The sequence below is a fragment of the Podarcis liolepis genome (assembly GCF_965112155.1).
Source record: "Podarcis liolepis genome assembly, chromosome: 2".
Taxonomy (NCBI): Eukaryota; Metazoa; Chordata; class Lepidosauria; order Squamata; family Lacertidae; genus Podarcis; species Podarcis liolepis.
Window position 1 is genome coordinate 24,548,465 of NC_139555.1, and position 23,361 is coordinate 24,571,825.

Sequence of the window (23,361 nt, forward strand, 5' to 3'; positions counted from 1 at the left end):
CGCAGCCCCGACGTGAGCGCTTCCCTAAGGAATTAATGCGGAGTCGCTCGCTGCTTAAGTGACAACAAAACGCAGTTCTGATCCCCCGCAGTTTCAAATCTATGGGGAGAATTTCATAATGGGCTTTCTTGCAGCTCCGCAAGACGTTTCCGACTCCAGTGCCGAGCAAGTCCGGTATAAAGGAATTGCAAACCCACAGCTTCCTTGGGGTGGGGCTTCAAAGGAAACCAATTGCTAGATTGCTACCCTAAGGGGCTACAGGACTTATGTAGTGCATAATGAACTTTTTGTGCGCGCGCGCGCCCCCCCTTTCTCCCAGCAATTTTTTGTTTTGTTTTTTTATTAAAAAAAATCTGCCCCCATCAATGACAACTGTATTACGCGCGGGACCCGGCGAGCGCCTCCTAGCGGCTGCATTGCCCGGCGGCGCTCTGTCGGGCACGAGCGCGGGCGCCCTGCTTTGGCGGCGGCGGCGCGAGCGCGTTCCACTTTCCCAGGTTCGAGCTCGTGCCGCTGCAGCTGCTGCTGCTCGAGCCGATCCGGGCAGAACAGGTTTCTGCCAGTTTGGGTGTGTGTCTGGCTGTTGCTGTGTGTGCACACACTAGAGACTCGTAATCTCCCGGAAGCTGAGCTCTCCTTGTTGCATTGGGGAATGCTGGTGACTCAGTTGGGCTGGCTGGCGGTGCTTTGCAAAGCGCTCTGTGCAATGCCGGGGGGCATCCTTCCTGGCAGTGTCCTTTGCGTGTGTGCGCCTACCCCCTTGGAGTCAGCAGTTTTGCAGTCTTCACTTTGAACCTTCGGTTCTGCCAGCAAAGTCTTTTGAATGTAGGAATGTTTTTGTTTTGTTTTTAATTCATTTTCTTTTATGGCTTTGGAACAAATAAAGCTTTAGCAGGATTTTCAGAAATATTTGCCATCTCTGCTCATGAATGACCCCTGTGAGGTTTTTGTGGTGTTTTTTTTAAATGAAGTTAAATTCCTAATACCAGCTCCTAACTTACGTGTCTTTACTGTGGAAAGGGTTAAGATGTAAGTCAAAACTAGACTAATGGCCCAGATTAATCACAGTATTGATTTTTCTTATTTTTGTAATGGATGTAGAACTGCAGCAGGAGAGGGTTAACTTTTCTTTAGCGTTATGTTAAATCCAGTTGAAAACTAGCCCCTTTTTAAAAAGCAGTGTGCAGGTAAATCTGCCTTTGTTTAAAATAATTTCAGGGGTTTCTTTAGAGCAAGAAACATTCAAATGATTAGTGTGGTTTTTTTCAATGGCCCATAGATCTCAGCTCTGTTTTTAAAAAGTGACATTTTTTCAGTGGATTTTAAAAAGGTGATTGCTGGAGTGATTTTTGTTAAGGTTTTCCCCCCACCCCACCCCCATAATTTGGTTTATACTGAATTATTTTTTTTACACCAGTATGTAAAATCCCATGCAGAAAACAAAGCAATATTCATAATGACGTTCTGTTAGCTGCACATTAAAAAACAAAGGTAGCATAGTTCTATGAAATGAGCTCTGATATGTTTGTTCAAGGGCCCTTTGGAAGCAAATCCTTCTTATATCAAAGGGGCTTACTTGCAGTGAAACACAGAAGGCTAAAGGTCTGTGAAATATTCAATTGAAATCAATAGTTACACTGTACCTATTGGGATGTTAAACAGCAAACCAGTATTTTCATTGCAATTTCTGTAGCAAAACATAAGGCTGCAGTTATATTTCCACAGACTGGAGTAACTCAGTGGGGCTTGCAATAGGATGTGAGTAGGGGTCGCAGCTCTGGAGGATTAGCTTGTTTTCGGTGTTAAAACTGTATTTCCAATTGTTACAAATGCCTTTTAACTATTAAGTAATTGAAAGGAACTAATAACCATTCTGGACCATCCTTAGCTTAAAAAAGCAAGGTGGTCAGCCAGAATATCTATGCTCTGTTCTCGCACAGCTGAAAACCTTACCAATACCAAAACAAAACAAACTTAACAATAAATAGGCATTGCCCTTCCAGAGTTGCTTATAAATATGCTAAAAGAATAAAACTATCAGTATAATATACATTTAAAACACAGCAGGGCAGCAGCAGTTACCATAAAAACAAAGTGATTAAAAGTTATAAAATGCCCACAAACTTGGCTTCAGGCAAGCCTCCATGGTTGTGGGAGGTGTTTTTTGTTGTTGTTTTTAGTGGGTGTGCCACAATTACTAAAAAGGCTTTGTTTGGTCACTGCTTGCCTGTCTACTACTCAGATGTAGAGGACAATATAGAGAAGGGACCTCTGAAGACGATAAACTTAGAACTTGAGTCAACTAAATCGTTGCACTAGCTGGAGCCAACACAAGTCCCACTAGTGCACAATTAATCAGTTAAATTGCACTCCTAATTAAAAATCCTAGTGGGGGCAAAATGTTTTGACCTGGCTCCTAAGAGATGCTGATATTGGTGCTTTCCTACCTTGCCTGCAGCCTCACTGAGAAATAGTGTTGTGAGTAATATGCGTCTGCAAGATGCCAGCTTTTGAAAGGCTATGACCTGTCACAATGGAGACTCTGGCGGTACAGAAAATTGATTTCATTTCCTCAACTCCTGGCTCTCTCAGGGCTACATTAAAAAAAAAAAAATCAAAGGCTGATTTCTGATGTTTATTCAGCCTCTGGAAGAGAACACCTTTTGGCCTGATAACTTATTTACATTTCAAACAAAAAGGATGACGCTGTATATGTTTTTTTGTTCCTGCGTTCACTCACTGAATTTCTTAACGTCCTTCTCTGAAGCATGTGCAGCTGGGCTGCTTGAAGAGCAAGCTCTGGTCAGGCTTGTTTTTATTTTACCAGTTTCTGCTCTCCCAAACACACGCAAATGTACATGCTCATATGCGTGAACATAATCCCATTGCCATTTAAAGCACTGGATTCCTGAGCCCTGTAGTTTTTATCATTGCTGCTTTTTTGTATTTGAACTCTTGACTTTGTGCCCTCCTGTAGTAAGGGGTAATAACTTCATTCATCCTTGAATGGTAAAATTAAACCCTATTGGTGGAAACTTGGTGGAAACTTGACACGCTGCCATGCTGATCAAACACATTGCAAAGCAAATTTTTGCTTTGCTTAATCAAGGGAGAACTTAAAAAAAAAAAATTGTAAGGACGCCTTTGACGAGGAAACTTCTGCAGCCCAGAAAATTTCATTCTCACCAAGTTTGCTAAGAGCAGAATAAATTGTGCAAATATCACACAAGCAATACTGTGGTCTATGATTCTGCTATGTTACTTGAAGAACTGCCTGCATCCTTACTAATCTGCCTGTACTCTTAAGATCTGTCCCGGAAGCCCTACTGAGGTGTAGGAATTATGATTTCACAGGACATGAGATAAGCCTACTACTAATTTCACCTTGCAAGAAACTCCATTTAACTTTGGTTGGTAGCCTGACCCAAGGGTCTGAGGTTCCCCACCCCAGCTATAGAGAACTTTAAGAGTTACATGGGCATCAGTACCCCAAAATGGCCCAAGTAATCCCTTCTCATAGCAATGTAGGTGAGACTTCCTGGTTCATTTTGAAGCTGTATTTTGGTCTTACTTCCTTTGTCTTTGGCTTCTACCTCTCAAATATTGGCACGGCAGTCTGTTGGGAAGGATAGCACTTCACTACTTATTTCAACTCTCAACAGGAAGGCTGGTGTAGGGAGCTTGGGAGTGTTCCTCAGTCCTCAATCCCTTCCAACTCGTCTAAGTTCTGTTATTTGATCCAGCTGCTCACAGGGGTTCCTAGCACCAAACGACCAAAGTGGAGAGAGGAGCGGGGAGGTAGAATGCAGCCATCCCTCTCTTACTTGCTCAGTTATCTCAGAATCTTGACGCACCAAACGTTATCACAATCCCAACTCCCATCAGCCCCCAGCCAACATGGCCAGCGGTCAGAGTTGAAGTTGAACCATATCTCGAGGCCTTTAAAGGTCAGCACCAACACTTTGAAATGTGCTTGGAAACGTACGGGGAACCAGTGGAGATCCTTTAGGACTGGTGTTATATGGTCTTGGAGGCCACTCCCAGTCACCAGTCTAGCTGCCGCATTCTGGATTAGTTGTCGTTTCTGAGTCACCTTCAAAGATAGGCCCAAGTATAGCGCATTGCAGTAATCCAAGCGGGAGATAACTAGAACATGCGCCACTCTGGCGAGACCAAAAGTGCATTGTTTGCCGCTGAAATGTCCCCAAAGAGGAACTGGAACAGCAGTTGAATTCTCCCAGTTCTATATCTCCCTTTTGTAGATACGAATCCTAAAATTGCCACCTTATCTCCATATATATTTATCTGTGCACAGATAGGTACCTGCTGTTGTTCTTCTAATGGAAGCTGAGTTTCTTAGGTCTCTTGTTTTAAAACAGATCCGACCAGAATCCAAGGAGAATCATGCAGAGCTTCACTCTGGGAGACACGTCCTCCTTGAAATACTCTGTACAAACCAGATTTCTCCCTTGGCTTTTAAATGAAAAGCAAAATGAGAGTATACTTACCCCGTTGCCAGTGTTGCAGAAACCGCTGTCCTCAGGGCTGGAGGACCAGCTAAATGCCTCTACAGAGACAATGACAGTGGATGGCTCTTCGGCTCCACAGTTTCAAGGAGGGTGATGAGGGGAGAACAAGGAAGATGCCTCTATACCCAACTCTTTTTAAGCAAATAAGCTTGGATATTTATAAGGGCTTAAACTCCTCCCCCAGAGGAATAACTTTGGAGAAGTTGCTCATCCCCCCTGCTAAGGTGCTGTCTTATATTTTTCCAGCATAAGCTAATAACTAACTTTACCAAGCTGCAGTATATAACCTTAGATTTCACCGGCCATTGAGGCTAAGTAGGGAAACGCTCTGGTTTCCAAAAAGATCCGGGCTGCTTCCTTCAAGCTATGTAAAAATGTCTTGGTGAAACAGCTGCTGCCCAAATTCTTCGAGGGGAAGCCCAGAAGCAGCTTGGCGGTTCATTGGGTGATATCCCTTGCATTCCTGGGGATAGAATGTGGGGCCCTTGGTCTCCCATTGGCTGCCCACCCAGGGCATAGGCACAGTTGCAAAGTGCAGGATGAAAATAATATCAGAACCAACAGGCGGAAGGAAGTATTCCAGGCAATTGTGAAGGTTTAATGTGCATTTGTTGTATAGTTCAGGGCAGGGTGAGAAACTGGGGGTGGAGTGCAGCAGAAAATTTCGGTTTTCCTTGGGCGGCAAATCTTTCTCAACCTTGATCCCATGGAATAAAAATGTAGTGTAAAATACAATAATTGTACAGGATGAAAAGTAGTGCTTAAGCATAGCATGCCTTCTTTCTGATGATACACAGGGGGCAAATAATTAGGAAGTAATTGTAAAACAAAGAGAAGCTGTTAGGATTTTAGAAACAGGCACATTTCTTTTGCTGTTCTTGTAATCAGGCCTTTAACTATTTATTTTAACTATTTAACTAGCCCTGGTGATCATCTAATGTTTATTGGATGGATTTTCCTCCTAAATTGATTTTTGAATTCTGAATTTATTGTTATTCACGTTTTATACTGTATTTTATGCTGTTTTTGTTGCATCAGTTAAGTGTTTTAAATTTGTTGTTAGCCACCCTGAGCGCGGTTTTCTGAACCGGGAAGGGCAGGGTGTAAATAAAATTTTATTATTATTATTATTTTTACATTTGAAAGTTGTTGTTTTTTTTAAATTAGTCTTAGCAGGGCATCCATATAATGATAAATTTTCTCTTGGCTTTTATCTTTATATCCACTTCCAGAAAAGGAGGATCCAGACATAGACCTGCCTTATAGCCCAGGCAGAGGGTTTTTTGGGGGGGGTTGGGTTTGGGGGCTCTTGGGCAAAAGAGTCACTTGGGGCCCCTTAAATGTATGGAAGCACATACAATTTCACTTTTTCACTTAATTCTGTACATAAAGCTGCAATGAATGTGTGAATAAATGCATCATTGCGGTCAATGTTTGTTACAACTGGAGCGAAGAATATTACTTAATACACGTTATCAACACCACACCGTAAATACATGAATACAGATCATAGCAGAAGGGAAAAAAAGGCATTGTCTTCATATGTGATGCTCTTATGTAAACAGAAGCAGAAAAGAAGAAACCCTCCTTAAAAAGCTAATTGTATGACATATGGTAAATTGGTGACAGTTTACTGATAAATAACAGTATAGGCAAGAGTCCATCCTATTCAATGAAATGAACTTCCTTCTTGGAAGTCAAGTCCTCAACCAAATCACTGTAATCCAGACTTCTCCCAATTTTATGTTCAATTGAAGTCTGTGCTAGTGCTGTCTTGGATATTTACAAGAGCGTCAAAGATTTTAAATACCGTATTCTTTCCGTGTACAAGACAATGAATTCCTCCCAATTTTTTAGTCAAAGATTGGAGGTCGTCTTATACACAGATTTATATGGTAAGTATTGGGTGAGTTGGCAAGGCACACAGGTCCAGGAGATGGCTGGTGAGGCAAGGCTGTGCTGAGACATGAGGGATTGAGCAGGGGATCGCTCCCAAAAAGCTCAACAACAATAACAATTTCTAAATTTGGGGCTCCCAAAAGTAGGGGTCGTGTTATACATGGGGTCGTGTTATACACAGAGAAATATGGTATCTCTGCAGCTGGCTTTCAAGGCTGTTCTCCTCCCCTATAAATAATAATGTTAAAAAAAGCACAGATCTATAAAAAGCCATTTTATTACCCTTTGTGTCTGTTTTCTAGTGTTCAGTTTGCCCTTGTAATGGATTAAAGGTTAGGAAATTGAATTTTATTGTTTTGTTTTGTTTAACTAAAGCTGTTCCCTGCTGGTTAATGTTCAGCAAGTCCATATATCGCCACTTTCTTCCAGACAACAGGGCAGTTCCAACTTTATCTCCTTACAGTTCAGTTCTGCAGAAAGCGACAGTGTGAGTGATGTTGCAACATTTCCAATACAGTGGTACCTCGGGTTACAGACGCTTCAGATTACAGACTCTGCTAACCCAGAAATAGTACCTCAGATTAAGAACTCTACCTCATGATGAGAACAGAAATAGCGCCCTGGCAGCAGCGGGAGGCCCCATTAGCTAAAGTGGTGTCTCAGGTTAAGAACAGTTTCAGGTTAAGAACAGACCTCTGGAACGAATTAAGTTCTTAACCCAAGGTACCACTGTACAGTGGATGCTCGGGTTGCGAATGTGATCCGTGCGGGATGCACGTTGGCAACCCGCAACGGTGCGTCTGCGCATGCGCGGGTTGCAATTTGGTGCTTCTACGCATGCGCAATTTAGCACTTCTGCGCATGTGCGACCCCCGAAACCCAGAAGTAACCTGTTCCAGTACTTCTGGGTTTCGGCGGGTCCATAACCCGATAAAACACAACCTGAAGTGTCTGTAACCCGAGGTATGACTGTATGTAGTTGATTTACAGTAGACATTTCCAGTCTGCTGTGGTAGAATTTCCTAAGAAGTGGTACCGTGTACCATTGATACAATTGGCTAGGAGTTAAAGTTTATGTGCAAGTCCTCGTGAGTTCTCCGTGAATTGCAGAGAACAAGTCTGGCAGTTGGCAGGTCTGTCTCTAGACCCTCCTCCAAAGATGACCTGAGGCACATAGTTCCTAAGCCCTTCAGAGGGAGGGTGTGTGTTTCTGTAAGAGGCACAAATCAAGTGTATCAGAAGGTAACGTAGCAGTGTTACATGTTTGTTTTAGTGTTGCGATTCCAAGAAATCCCAGTTTTGGCTGGTCGGTGACTCATACACGTAGCTATACCAAGCAAATTGGATTACATGATGACTCAGCACTTACTCGGCAAGTTAAGGTTTGCATCCATGCCTGGGAACTAGTTTGAAAAAGAGAGTATCTGCCCCCTTCATGAGTCATGAAAGTAGCTTTCACCCACGGAAGCTCATGGAAGAGAAGATGATAAACTTATCACCACCTTATTTCTACAGTGCTGAGCTAATTCCCATTCTTTACTTTTAAAATATTTCTTTTCCTGGGGAAACTGATTCACAACTTCCTAATGAATCAACCCATCCATTCATACAGTCTTAAGAGAGACACTTGCCAGTGCTGTGGACAGGACCATACTGTATATACTGCGTCAAGGCTGGAAAGCAAACTCCTACACAAAAGAAACACAAATTGCCCTGAATAGTGGAATTCTGTGATCTGTAAACACTCTGCTACTGTTCTCTTGCTTCCGCTGAAGCCCTTTCCCTGATTACAGGAAACTGCTCATGCTCCTTATTTTCCCCCAACTACTGAGCATTTGATATTTTACCAAGCATTTCCCACATACTCTTTAAGTCTTCGCTGCCTTTCTTTCCCTTTTATTACTTTATTTTATTTCAATATTCAAAGTTATACCATGCCACTCAACGGTTATAATCCTATTCTACAATATTAATGACTCACTCACACCCAGTGTTTATAATCGCAGTTATATTTTAAGAATTCCATCCTATCCGGTTTCATTCTTTTTAACAGATTTCTTACTATGTTCTGCTATTTTTCTTCTTAGACTTCAAGCCCTGCTGTGAACTTAGCCTATGGAAAGTTACCAGAAGAGTTTCCCAGTCCTCCTTGAAAGATTCTAAACTTGTGTCTCTTATCAGTGCCGCCAGTTTTGCCATCTCTGCGTCTTCCATGATTTCCATCAACCAGTCTTCCTTTGAAGGTAATGCCGTAAGCATACTTCTCTTAACACAGCAGTATTCTAATCCTGGTTATTTTTTATTTTTTTATTGGGTTTTATAAACAAGAGTAATGTTGTACAAATAAGTATACCAAGTCTAATCCTGGTTATAACCAGGTATTGCTGTCAGTATTGAAGAGGTTGATTTAGGATGCCGTATGCGCTAGGGGACGTGGGTGGCACTGTGGGTAAAAGCCTCAGCGCCTAGGGCTTGCCATTCGAAAGGTCGGCGGTTCGAATACCCGCGGCGGGGTGCGCTCCCGTTGCTCGGTCCCAGCGCCTGCCAACCTAGCAGTTCGAAAGCACCCCCGGGTGCAAGTAGATAAATAGGGACCGCTTACTGGCGGGAAGGTAAACGGCGTTTCCGTGTGCTGCGCTGGCTCTCCAGATGCAGCTTTGTCAACACTGGCCACGTGACCCGGAAATGTCTGCGGGCAGCGCTGGCCCCTGGCCTCTTAAGTGAGATGGGCGCACAACCCTAGAGTCTGTCAAGACTGGCCCGTACGGGCAGGGGTACCTTTACCTTATAGCCCACTAGGGGCAGCAATGTTGTTTAGTCGTGTCTGACTCTTCGTGACCCCATGGACCAGAGCACGCCAGGCACTCCTGTCTTCCACTGCCTCCTGCAGTTTAGTCAAACTCATGCTGGTAGCTTCGAGAACACTGTCCAACCATCTCGTTCTCTGTCATCCCCTTCTCCTTGTGCCCTCCATCTTTCCCAACATCAGGGTCTTTTCCAGGGAGTCTTCTCTTCTCATGAGGTGGCCAAAGTATTGGAGCCTCAGCTTCAGGATCTGTCCTTCCAGTGAGCACTCAGGGCTGATTTCCTTCAGAATGGATAGGTTTGATCTTCTTGCAGTCCATGGGACTCTCAAGAGTCTCCTCCAGCACCATAATTCAAAAACATCAATTTTTCGGTGATCAGCCTTCTTGATGGTCCCGCTCTCACTTCCGTACATCACTACTGGGAACACCATAGCTTTAACTATACAGACTTTTGTTGGCAAGGTGATGTCTCTGCTTCTTTTTAAGATCCTGTCTAGGGCAGCAATGATTGGGATACAATTGTAGACTGGACACTGGAATTTTTTCCAACTAGAATTTGTAAATTGGTAAGACACAGCGTGGTTTTGTTTTGTTTTTTAAGCCAAAGACATGAAGGAAAATAGAAGAAGAGAAAGGATTGGTGAAAAGGGGGTCAAGCTGTTCATTTGACAGCAGAATGTACTCCCTTGGAACGTCGTGGTCTCTCCTTCACTGGAAGTTTTTAAGCAAAGGTTGGGTGGCCATCTGTCATGGATGCTTTAGCTGAGATTCCTACATTGCAGGGAGTTGGACTAGATTGGTCCCTTCCAACTCTACAATTCAATGATTCCTGGACAGGATGGGAGGAGAGGAAGACTTTTAAAGCATAGGTAGGCAAACTAAGGCCCGGGGGCCGGATCCGGCCCAATCACCTTCTAAATCTGGTCTGGGAATCAGCGTGTTTTTACATGTGTAGAATGTGTCCTTTTATTTAAAATGCATCTCTGGGTTATTTGTGGGACCTGCCTGGTGCTTTTACATGAGTAGAATGTATCCTTTTATTTAAAATGCATCTCTGGGTTATTTGTGGGGCCTAGGAATTCATTCTTCTTTTTTTCAAAATATAGTCCAGCCCCCCACAAGGTCTGAGGGACAGTGGTCCGGCCCCCTGCTGAAAAAGTTTGCCGATCCCTGCTTTACAGTAATCATTTCTGATGCAGATAGGGCTCTCAGGCTACCTGTTCCAAGGTACTTCCAAAGACGTCACAACCTTTGTTTTAGCTTTCTCAAACATTAAACCAGAAGTTCAGGCCATGCGTCTCTCTTGCCCTTTAAAATAGGTAGAGCACAGTGTCCCCTTCAAAAAGAGAGAGAAGTGTTTGCTGTTTTGCAAGCCACATGAGAAATGCTTGCTTTCTAAGAGTAAACAGAGCCCTTTGCCAGAAGTTCAGACTGACTTAGGCTCATCAGTCAAAGAGAGGAGAGCCTGCCAAGCAATCTTTTTTGGGGGCCTTTTGATAATGCTGAGGATGTGTCAGAAGGAAAATGAACTGATATTACTTTATATATGTGTGTGTGTGTGTGTGTGTGTGTGAGCACACGCACGCGTGTAACTTGGTATTAATGTAACGTTTTTATATGCAACCTGTGTATTTTTGTAATATTTTGTTTGTCTGTTGTTGCTTCAGTTTTCCGGACACTGCTTGGAGATATGTTTAATATATTAACCATTATCAAATTGAATAACCAGTTATTGCGTTTTACTAAAATATTGAATGACAGGGGGAATCTCATGTACAGATGCCCTTTCTGTCTTTTATTTAACCACAGTTGTTATCTCCAATCGTTACACACACACATTCATTCATTAAGTTTGGCCTTTGACAGTGAACTTGAGTCTGGGAGGTTTGAGAACAGTCCGCCTCTGAATTCTTGGCTTGCAGCGGGTGCTTCTTGGCTTTTCTTCCTTTCCCCCTCTTGCTATCACAGGGCTTTGTTTTGTTTTGTTTATTCAAGTATTTACTCATGCCCCTCATTTAACTAGGTCACTCTTTTTCTGCCCCCCCACCCCTTGGTCGCATGGAATGACCTACCAATTTTGTATCTTCAGCTGCACATTCTTTCCCCAAGGTCATTGATACACAACTGGAAACATCTGTCATAATACTGGTCTTAGCAGGACTCAACCAGCCCATTCCACCCACCTCTAGTGACTGCTTATACTGACAATGTCTCGTACTCCTTGCTATTCAAGCTGGTTCTTTCTACTTTTCAAGTGCCCTCCCCTGATAACATTCATTCTGCCATTTCAGATTAGGCTGGTGCTGATGACTGCGAACAACTAGCTTTCAGACCTGGAAACTGAGTCAGTTTTGTCCAGTTTCTCAGAAGATCAGAAGGTTGGCATCTTGTAAAATTTCAGCTCTGACTTTGTAGTCGTCAGCTTTTTCATGCCCTGTGTATGCTCATTTAGTTATAACACTGGCTGATCTGCTGGTCCCAATATAATTTCCCACAGTGCAGGGGCTTGGGCTGGATGACCTTTGGGGGACCCCTCCAGCTCTACAATTCTTTGATTCTATGATTGCATCCCGGGGATACAATTTACTGTTCCATGGTTTTGATAGGATGGCAGAGCCCTTTGTGACAAAAGCCAAAATGGCCAGGGGTACAAGTAGCATGCTTCTTGGCGCAGGTAGGTAGCTGTGTTGGTCTGCCATAGTTGAAACAAACAAACAAAAAAATTCCTTCCAGTAGCACCTTTAGAGACCAACTAAGTTTGTTATTGGTATGAGCTTTTGTTTTGTGTGCATGCACACTTCATGTACACGAAAGCTCATACCAATAACAAACTTAGTTGGTCTCTAAGGTGCTACTGGAATGAATTTTTATTTTGTTTTGTTTATACTTCTTGGCAGTTCTAACTGTGGGTACTGTTTTTGATCTGTGTTATAAGAGAAACTGCTCCCTTTCCCTTATGGGGTATTCCAGAGCCCGTATAGAGTCCTAGCAATAGGAGAAAATAACAGAGGCCAACCAGAGTACAGTGGTACCTCTGGATGCGAACGGGATCCGTTCCGGAGCCCTGTTCGCATCCTGAAGCAAACACAACCCGCGTCTGCGTGGCTCGCAATTTGCCGCTTCCACGCATGTGTATGACGTCATTTTGAGCATCTGTGCGAGTGGCGAAACCCGGAAGTAACGCACTTCATTACTTCCAGGTCACCACAGAGTGTAATCTGAAAACACTCAACCTGAAGCACGTTTAACCCGAGGTATGACTGAATATTGAGAAGCAAAACGGCTAGTAAGCCTGATCTTTATTAAAGGAACTGTTGCAACATGGTCCCCACTCACCACACTCAGGAGGGAGAACCCTAAACGATGGTGTACAAGCCCTTTTATAGACTTTTGAAATTGCCCACCCTGTAGCCCAAGACCACCATCTCAAAACATACATACATACATACATCACAAAAGAAGGCAGTCTACAGCAGAAATCCTGCCTGCCCGGATACCTGGCAATGGTCACTGATTGCATTACCTGGGCAGTCTGGCCATTCTTTTGTGATGGTTAATACTTTAGTTCCTGAATCCAGGTCACTGGCTCACCCTATTCATACACAAATATGCCCTTAAGACAGGATTTTCAAGCAAAAAGACAATGGGAAGGCTTTCCCTGTTTGCCTCCCTTACTGCAGAGGAATATTTGAGTTCATTGGGAGAGTCAAAATGGCTTCAGGATTGCTCTCACATACTATTTCAGACGCATGGTTCATATATTTAGATATTTGTGCATTTATGAATATTTATTCTACACTTGAGACCTTAAAATTCTTAAAACAATCTGCAAGTTCTTTTTCAGCCCATACTGCACAGAAGCTGCATTCAGATGCTTGGTTTATTGAACGAGTTTTACAGGTTACAATCCAAGCGCTTCTGTCCCGATTTCTAACACTCTTTTTTTCACTGCAGTGCACACACACAAACACATATACATATACATATGAAACAGGCATTACAACAAAAAAGGCACAGAGGAGAAAAAGAAAGACTGTCCATATCCAAACAATATTCCCCGAGTTTCACAATACATTTATGTGACAAACGAAAGCTGAACATCATTTGCTGAGCTATGACAGGACAAGAGAAAAGATCATGACCAAAAAAAAATTCCTTTCAGGTCATTCATAATTTTTGTTCAAGTTAGCAAAATTAGAAGAAAGTAGCCCGAACAATGCACACCAGCATAGAATTATCATGAGTTACAAAGTCTTACATGGTGGGAAGGAGAGGATAGGTTAGGTTTTTGTTTATTAACACATATAGTAAAATCATAATGCTCCCTGATAAAGTAATCTTTTTCGAATGCGCTTGTGTGCCTTTCATTTTGTAGTTGACCTCTGCAAAGGCCAGCTGCCATACCTTATGGCACCAGTAATATATTGCAGCTCACTTCAGACCCTGCCTAAATCGAGCGATGGTTAAGTTGGGATCCCACAAGCAAGCAGGAGCAAGCTACTATTTGCAGCGAAGACCCCTTAATATGTCCTTGTACATTTAATCCTCTTAAATCCTTGCGCTTGTCTGCCTTCTGCGTTTGTCTGCACAGAGAACCCTGACTCCTTTATGACGTGTCCTTTGCATGTCCTATCTTGATCATATTGCAGATCTAGACAAAATTGCTACTCTGGTAACCTTCAAAACCTAGTAAGTATAATTGAGAGTTCAGGCATGAATGTGTTTTTACAGTAAGGATTTCTACGCGTGGGTGGCAAATTAGGATTTTGTTTTTGTATCTTTTTCTCTTCTACAGCATCACCCACCCATATAGGTGGGGGTTACCTTCCGAGGCACTGTGCGCATAGGTGAAATTGTGTTTAATTGAAGCACCCGTTGAAAAACCCTGCAGACTAAAACCTCTGGGAACCCCAGAAAAAAAGACCCTTTTACAAACCAGCAGCCCTACCGGATGGGTAGGAATGGTGGCAATGGAGGCACTCAGCCTTCCTCATTGCTGAAGCACAATTTGCAAACAATGACAAGCAGGGCGGACCGGTACCCCCAAAGTGCTTGGCTGTGGGTGAGACTCACTTGGTGGAGCTGATGGTGTCTTGCGGAGGAACATGATGATGGGCAGCTGGCGCTTCTGCCTCTTCAGTTGGTCAAGGCATTTTTGGGCAGCCTCATGGTCCATAGATGCAGTTTCAACACAGGTGCCAATGTTCTTCAAACCGAAGCATTGTTTGAAGTGGGTCAGCCAGCCAGAACTAGCTCAGAACTCCTTCTCAGGCTGCCTGAAGTGCACATACAGTCTGAGTGTCTTCTTGCGCAAGGTGCTGCCATCAGTGGGGATATGCTGGCGGTTCATGTCTTCTAGTCATTGGTTCAGTGCCTCACATGCCTTCAACAGGGCCTCATCCTGCACGTGCCTGGGGACCTTGGCAGTTGTGGGTATACAGGCACTCGCTGCCTCCGATGCCCGGATTTTCTTCTCTTGTACTTTAACGGCACATATGCTGGACTCATTCTTGTCAGGATACGCCGGGGGGGGGGTCTTGCAGCCCCCAAGATGAGACGAAACCTCTCTGGGAGTCTTCCTGGTGTTGCACAGCTCTGGGACGTCCATAAATCAACAGTCCCGGGACGCTCCAGCTTCACATAGCAGATGCCTGTGCGCACACACACTCAGCAGAGATCAGCAGAAACGAATTGGAGAATTGTGTGCTCATTCTAAGCTTTTATTCAGCAATATTTACAGGACAAACGATCATGGCGTCCTCTCCCTTCAACTCCGAGAGAGAATAGAAAGTAAAAAGTACAAAAACACAACAGAGCGGAAGAGATAAGGCTACCTTCCATTCTCAGGCTTTTCCAAACCTAGAAAGTAAATATGGACGTGTGATGTAACCATCACACACCCAGCAATGGAGGACTGATATACAGTGGTACCTCGGGTTACATACGCTTCAGGTTACATACGCTTCAGGTTACAGACTCCACTAATCCAGAAATAGTACCTCAGGTTAAGAACTTTGCTTCAGGATGAGAACAGAAATCACACGGCAGCGGCAGCAGGAGGGCCCATTAGCTAAAGTGGTGCTTCAGGTTAAGAACAGTTTCAAGTTAAGAACGGACCTCCGGAATGAATTAAGTAAATAACCCGAGATACCACTGTACTGACAATTCCTACCAAACGTGTGCCACAGCACACATGCTCAAGCTATACTGTCAGCAGTCTAGCACTTCCAATTCCTCCTCCAGCGTGGGTACCACTCGCTGCCTCTTGGGTTTGTCATCACCTGAGGAAGTTAAAGAGGCTGTGCATTTAGGTGCCATCTCAAAGAACGACTCAAAAAACACCTCCAAAACCTCCAAACTCCAGCACAATTCCTCTCTCTCAAACTCCTCTTTCAAATTCCAACTCTCCACAGGTCTCAACGGTTGGTGCAAGGCCTCTTGGGATTGCAATTGTGAAGGCCTGTGGGATTGCAAAGTTCTGTTTTTGCGCGTTTTCTGACAGCTTTACGCCTCTTCTGGGGCTGTTTTAGCGATTCTTAATTCACTTCCAGGTTCGGCACAATGCGTATACACACAGTTGCGTACATACTGAATGCATAAATGGGGGGGGGGTGTCTGTATATTGGAAATTAATAAAACTATATTTTTATTTTTATTTTAAAAAGATCTATGCATGGTGGTGGTTAGGAAGAACAGATGCTGCTGCTCTTGTGTTTTTGTTTCTGTGTGCAAGCATACTGTTGTCTTCTTTTAACCTTGCCTTACATATGTGTGAAAACACTCATAAAATTAACTCAGCTGTGCATTTGAAAATGACAGTTCCGATTTCTGCCAAAGCAAAAATGTGTCTTCCACCCCCCCACCCCCGCTCCAATGGAAATTTTGTTTTTATTTAATTTTGTCTTCTGGTACAGGCAAACTAGGTATGTCAGAAGTTCTCCCTTCTCCAGATCAAATTCAGAAGTCATCTAATGCGGGTTGAGATACACAGAAGAAAAACAGACATCAATTTAAGATGCCAAGGTGAGAATTTTGTGGATTTAAAGCAGGCATAGGCAAACTCGGCCCTCCAGCTGTTTTTGGCCTGCAACTCCCATGATCCCTAGCTAACAGGACCAGTGGTCAGGGATGATGGGAATTGTAGTCTCAAAACATTTGGAGGGCCAAGTTTGCCTATGCCTGATTTAAAGGGATATCACTGGAGGTTTGGAGTGACAGAAAGAATAACTATCAGGGTATTTATACTAAACCAGAAATACCTGGGCTGAAGGACCCCATCGTGCCAGCGTCTCCCCACCACCTCCTTCAGAATTGATGACTGATATAGCAAGCTGGGCTCCTTTTAAACAAGGAGGCTTAGCTCAAGGAAAGCCGAGCTAGCTACTCAGAAGGAGGTGCAACTTCTGGTTAAGGCTCAGTGTGAGGATGATTATGCCTGAAGCAAAATTTGAGATCTGCTCTTGTGGTGGAGGCCTGAACTCTGCTCTGCATGAAGCTGTCAAGAGTGCCAATGATGCCCCTCGCCTCACCCAAACCTGAACCCTCATCTACTGAGACTATTGGGGAAATAAGTAGGTGAATAATGTTTTGGCAGCTGGGTCTGCTCTAGAGACAGTTGTACTTCAGTTGTGTGGAATCTAGGGACCTTCAGAGTGCTATCCTGAACACTTGCTTCTGAACATGCCCCTTGAACACAGAGAGTTTTCTTCAAGGAAGCATTCATAGAAGGAGCGAACTTGTTAGTTGTGTGACCAACCTACCCGTTGATTTCAATATGGCTTAAGTACTGTATTTTTCTGTGTATAAGATGCCCCCATATATAAGACAACCCCTATTTTTGAGCCCAAAATTAAGAAATAAATATTTTAAACATTCCGTGTATAAGACGAGCCACAATTTTAAACTTTAAAAAAACTAGGGGAAAGTATAGTCTTATACACGGAAAAATACAGCATGCCTTAACTTTTTTCTGGGGTTGGACTTCAGTGTCCAAAGAGTACTCATACTTCTTTCTACCTTGCAAAGACTGTTGAAGCAGGCTTGCTGTAGAATTGTCTGAAAACTGGAGTCTGTTAATGAATTTGGGATTCTGCTTCCCATAGATGTGGGGCTGGATTTCCCTGGAAGCTTTAGCAAAATTCTGGTGGGTTCCAGCAACTTCCCCTCCATGTTGTCAGAGTTTTCCACCGTCATCAAGTCAGGCCATCACCTAGAGGCTTGGTATAGGCCGAGGCCCACTCCATATAAATATTATGTGTGCTGCTATTGCCTCTGGGTTTTCCTCCCTCTCATCTTTATTTATAATTTCCTCTTTTTTTTTGCAGATGGTGCATATGTTTCTGATGATGTGAAATTCTTACATCGCCTGTGAAGAAAGCACGAACGGAGTTATAAGAGCATACTTTTAGCTAACTTGCTAGCATCCATGAGACATTTCCTAGTGGAACATTTCTGATACAATGGAAGTTCTGCTTCTGAAGGGGCTATTCTTGGTGCTGGCCAGCTGCTTCCTGGGACTCTTCTACTATCAACACCCACTTGTCTCTGCGAGTGGGGAAAGATCAGGCTACAAAAAACCCAATTTCATAATAATTTTAGCAGATGATATTGGATGGGGAGATCTTGGGGCCAACTGGAACCTGAGAAAAGACACGCCTCACTTGGATAAGATAGCAATGGAAGGCATGCGGTAAGGTTCAAACCAACGCTTAGCATCCACTATTGTTGCTGTTCGTAAAAAGGGTGGAAGCTACCGTAGGCACTGCACAAAGATTAAAAAGTCATGCAGACCCTGTCCTCAGACCTGCACTTTTAAAAATGTGATGGAAAAGGGATGGTGAGGGAAGAGGACAACAAGCCAATTCAGATATCAACACAATCAAATTGCCATATTTTTCGTGTATAAGATGCCACCATGTATAAGACAACCCCTATTTTTTTAACCCAAAATTAAGAAATCCTGCTAGAACCCAAACCCGAGCCTGGACTGCCCATGCCAGAGCTTGAACCCAAGCCCAGGCTACTCACACCAGAACCCAAGCCCGCGCCGCCCACACCAGAGCCCCAACCCCTGTGCATTGACCATCTGTGTATAAGACAACCCCCAATTTTTGACCTTTTGTTTTTGCAAAAAAACATCGTGGAAATATACGGTACATAAAGTAAAACGGAGCAACCAGTTTTGGTGGGACAGGCTGTGCTGTTCACTATTAACATTTCTGTTTATTTCCGTGAGGCCAGCCAGCATAATCACTATCATTTTCCAGTCCATCTGTACGGTGGATGACTTTCAACATTGTATTAGCTTCCCCAGCCTCCCCAGAACCCTTGGTTATCAATGCTGTTGTCTATGTAAACTCGCAGTCTATATGGCATCGTGGTTTGAGTGTCAGACTAGGATTTGGGAGAGCAGAGTTCAAATCCCCTCTCAGCCATGAAGCTCAGCGAGTGACCTTGGGCTCAGTCACTGCCTCTCAGCCTAACCTACCTCACGGGGTTGTTGTGGGGATTAAATGACAAGGGGGAAGAACCATGTATACCATCTTGAGCTTCTTGGAGGAATGTCCTTGTGATATTAACGCTAATCACAGAAAGCTTTCCAAAACCCAGAGAACCCACTTTTCATTTCTACCTTTCCCTGTCACGTTTTCAAAATGTGCCTCTGTAACCTCAGGGCCTGTAAAACAAAGATTAGTTCAAAGATTCTCCCTGATAATGAAAGGTTGCGTCTTCTTCGGGATGGGCAAAGTTCATAAAAACTTCCTCAACAGACGTCAGCGCTGACTTATAAAACCTGCCCAGGCAAATTGTCAGTCCAGGGAGCTAAGATAACAACAGTGATTAGAACCTCTGTTTGCTGTTCCGTTTTTATACCACGGCATCCATCTTGGAGGTGATTGATTCACACCACTCTTGTTTCTGTTTGGGTTTTTAAAACGCCACACCAGCTGATAAATTCTTGCCTCAGAGCTGAACGTGAACACAACACAAAATCTTCAGGTGTTGCCAAAGACTTGACTGCCCATGAGTTGATTCTAGCCTCCAGGAACATCAGGCCTATGTTTTTTTGATCCTTTTAGACTCCTCAGGCCTCTAACACTGTCAAATTCTTCAAAAGCTGGTATCAATTGCCCCTTAGCTCAGGGGTAGGCAACCTAAGGCCTGTGAACCGGATGCGGCCCAATTGCCTTCTCAATCTGGCCCGCGGACGGTCCAGGAATCAGCGTGTTTTTACATAAGTAGAATGTGTCCTTTTATTTAAAATGCATCTCTGGGTTATTTGTGGGGCTTAGGAATTTGTTCATTTTGCCCCCCACATGGTCTGAGGGACGGTGGACCGGCCCACGGCTGAAAAAGGTTGCTGACCCCTGCCTTAGCTGTATTAAAAGCCACATCTCCAATCTTAAACCCCCATGACATGTATGCTGGTTTTTGGACAGTGCGCATCTCAGTCCATAGTTAAGAGCATGATGCTCCGAAAGAAAAGCAACTACATTTTGATCCAGCCTGCTTAGGGAATGATGTTCCTGGGAGAGGTTAGATAACTCCAGCCTGGCTGGAGATGTCAGAGCGTTGGGACAATTTTATAGATCTCTCCTTTTGTGATAGCATCAGCATTCGTATCATCAACGAATTCTGTTTGCTCTCTAGTGTCCTCCCTGCCAAGTTAGTAGTTTTGCTAATTCTGTGGGCACAAATACTTTCATGCGTGTGTAACAACTGCTAGACCTTTTCCTTACCTATAGAGGACACCCAAGATGGGGTTGGGAGCTGAGCTTGTTGCTTCTAGGCAGTCAGAAATGGCTTTATTTTCCCCACAATGTAACCATGGCAAAGGATGTGGGGATAAAGATCAGACTTCTTAGCAATGGACTTGGAGGCGCAGAGACCTGAACCTCTAACCAGAGTAAAAATAAAAAAATTCCTTCCAGTAGCACCTTAAAGACCAACTAAGTTAGTTCTTGGTATAAGCTTTCGTGTGCATGCACACTTCTTCAGATACACTGAAACAGAAGTTGCCAGATCCTTCTATATAGTGAGAAGGTGGGGAGGGGTATTACTCAGAAGGGTGGTGGGAATGGGTGATTGGCAGATAGCTGAGATGAGCCTGTTGACGACTCTTAACGACTGCAATAGGTCTTACAGGAAAAGGCAAGGGGTGAGAAGGTGAAAAATGGCTTAGTCATGTATAATGAGATAAGAATCCAATGTCTTTGTTCAGACCAGGTCTCTCCATGGTTTTAAGTTTGGTAATGAGTTGCAATTCAGCAGCTTCTCTTTCCAGTCTATTTCTGAAATTCCTTTGTAGTAAAACAGCTACTTTGAGATCTTGTATAGAATGTCCTGGGAGATTGAAGTGTTCTCCTACTGGTTTCTCTGTTTTGGCTACCTATCTGTAACTCTAACCAGAGTAGCCAGGGAGAGAGGCATTGCTTTCCACCAGAAAGAACACTTTTACTAGCATTTGCTGTGTCACAAATGGATCTGAGAGTTCAAAGTGTTTTATAAAGAGGAAAGCGGACCAAGAAGGGGGTGGGGACGCACAGAGATTAGGATTGGAGTGTCGTTGAGGCCACCATTAAGAAAACCTGCATTAAACTTGACTCGATCAGAGTGAATTCTTTCAAGAAAAAGGAAGCACAATAAATGGTAAATAATAGTTGGAACCTCTCTTCTTTTTTTGCCTCCTCTAGATTTATTGATTTCCATTCAGCAGCATCCACCTGTTCCCCATCACGAGCTTCTCTGCTTACAGGCCGCCTTGGCCTTCGCAATGGAGTGACCCACAATTTTGCTGTCACCTCGGTGGCCGGCCTCCCGTTGAACGAGACAACCTTGGGAGATGTTCTGAAGGAAGCTGGCTACCTCACTGCTGCGATAGGTAATTTAACTGACCTCCAATAGAAAATTAACCTGGTTTTGTATAAAGGGTTGTTGTTTTTATACGTATCTACATATCTGTGTATCTATACCTATATTTCTGCTAAATTATATTATAAATAGCACAACTCTGCATATTTCCCCATGCTTTTTGAGTGTTCAAAGTCCTTCCCACAAATCATCTCTGTACAAAAATCCTGTAAAGAGATTAGCAGAAGTACATCCATAATGTAGATGTGAGACTCAGGCAGAGAAGAGAGAGAGAGAGAGAGAGTTGTCCAAAGCTACCTCTGAAGTTCATGGCAGCGGTGAGATGTGAACCAGGGATTTCCTTGCTCACAGTCTGTTGGCCACATCAATTCCACATTCGGCTGATACTAAACACCATTGGCATAGTATCTTGCATTGTCAATAAAAGCAGCATTTCTGGTTACATTGTTAGGGTTCACCATGGGCGAAATTGTGATCTTCAGAGGCTGTTCTTTGGGTTCCCCCACCTTTTGCCAGAAAGAGGGCCTTTTCTGCGGGGACACCCAACCTATGGAACTATCTAAAAACGTTTGCTTGTTAAAAATGTTTGCCTGGTAAATCTCTATTGCCTTTTGAGCATGTCAGCCAAACCCCATCTGTTCTCTATTTTAATGGGTATTTTAAAAGCCACATAATGGGCTTTATTTAAAGTAGCGCAAAGTAGTTTATTGCGTGGGTGGAACAATTTAGACTTGCACAATGGGACTCCCCACGCCCTGAATCTGGGTGTCCCCCCCAATCCTTCAGAGCAGATTTTGGGGGTCAGCACACATGGGGGGAAAGACATGGGAAAGTCCTGTTGCCCATGTGCAAGACATTTGGCTCACACATTTATTTAGTTGAATACCACACAATGCTGTTTTTTCTGCTTTTAATCTTTGTGTTTTATTGCTGGTTTGAGGGTAGTTTTTTTTTACTTCTTTTACGTTGCATTTGTTTTGATGATTATGGTAATCTGCAGTGAGGCCCTTTGCAAGAGAAGGTGAAATATAAAATCCACGAACAAATAATGGCATGTGAATTTCAGGCACCCCTTGCGTGAGACTATGGGGGAGCATCTGGGATGCTGCTGCTATCATATTAATCATGCATCACTGGTGGAAGAGAAACATACCTTTTGCTTTCCACTCTTCCGTGAAAGGGAGGCATAATAATCACAGATCTGGGTCATACACTGGCAACTGAATGTGCAGGAAATTCTCCTCTACTTCACGAATGATGGCTGGGAATTTCCTGACTAGGTCCTTGTGTCCTCTCCCTTGAGGGATGCTATTAATTGGCCAGAAAGAAATAGCTTTTAAGAGCTCGCTATGTCTGCATCTTGGTGTTCATAGAAGGGGCTACCTGAAGGCTCCTCGAGTTTGATGGCCTAATCCCACTGGTCACCTCTTTGCACAGCCCTGTTTACCACATCTCAGATAAAAAGCATTAAGTACTCTCTCTAGTCACTGGTACATATGAGTTGCTAATATTGTTCTTCTGGCAATTGCTTCCTTGCAGGGAAATGGCACTTGGGACACAATGGCCTTTATCATCCCAACTTTCGTGGTAAGTGTTCCCCCCTACCCCATCTTGAAATCCGAACGTCCACTGCAGATTTAGGCCTGGTTCTTGCTCAAGACTTGAAACTTTAGATGTGAGCTCACATGCTTGGGTGTTTCTTTGTACCAGTGCATGCCCTCAGTGTCAAGCCCTCCTAAATTATTATTAAATTTCATCCAGCCCGGACACTGAGGTCCCTTGCTGAGGGCCTTCTGGCGGTTCCCTCACTGCGAGAAGTGAGGTTACAGGGAACCAGGCAGAGGGCCTTCTCGGTAGTGGTGCCCGCCCTGTGGAATGCCCTCCCACCAGATGTCAAGGCAATAAACAACTATTTTACTTTTTAAAGACAACTGAAGGCGGCCCTGTTTAGGGAAGTTTTTAATGTCTGACGCTGTATTGTTTTTAATATTTGGTTGGAAGCCGCCCAGAGTGGCTGGGGAAACCCAGCCAGATGGGCGGGGTATAAATAATAAAGTATTATTATATAACGTGTCAAGATGAAAACTCTCTTCTTGAAATGCTAGTTTTCTATGGCTAGGGCGAGGTTTTGTATAGAGAAGCATTTGATTAGGTCAGCCCCTGCCCTTAAATCATTACTCAGATTTACTGCCTCAGTAAGAACAAACCCTTGGAGTCTAATCTCCCAATCACAGTGAAGACATCAAGACTAGGTT

The 23,361-nt window shown here is 43.6% G+C and overlaps 1 protein-coding gene across 13 annotated transcripts in view; it reads left to right on the plus strand.

Annotated features, from left to right (window-relative positions):
- Nucleotides 1-23,361, plus strand: part of ARSG (arylsulfatase G) — a 115,531-nt gene that overhangs the window by 21,108 nt on the left and 71,062 nt on the right. For 6 of the 13 annotated variants that reach the window (XR_014522601.1, XR_014522602.1, XR_014522603.1 and 3 more), the window contains exons 2-6: nt 8,516-8,671; nt 16,150-16,258; nt 17,560-17,924; nt 20,929-21,116; nt 22,646-22,693. Coding sequence is in view for 7 of the 13 variants with exons in the window: in XM_083490139.1 (XP_083346265.1) it covers nt 17,695-17,924; nt 20,929-21,116; nt 22,646-22,693 (466 nt within the window). In the remaining 6 variants the exon portion in view is untranslated. Of the gene's footprint in view, nt 1-8,515; nt 8,672-9,841; nt 9,929-11,526; nt 11,614-13,073; nt 13,925-14,030; nt 14,431-16,149; nt 16,259-17,559; nt 17,925-20,928; nt 21,117-22,645; nt 22,694-23,361 lie in introns of those variants that run through there. The other 7 variants (XR_014522605.1, XM_083490136.1, XR_014522604.1 and 4 more) reach the window with 5 other exon arrangements.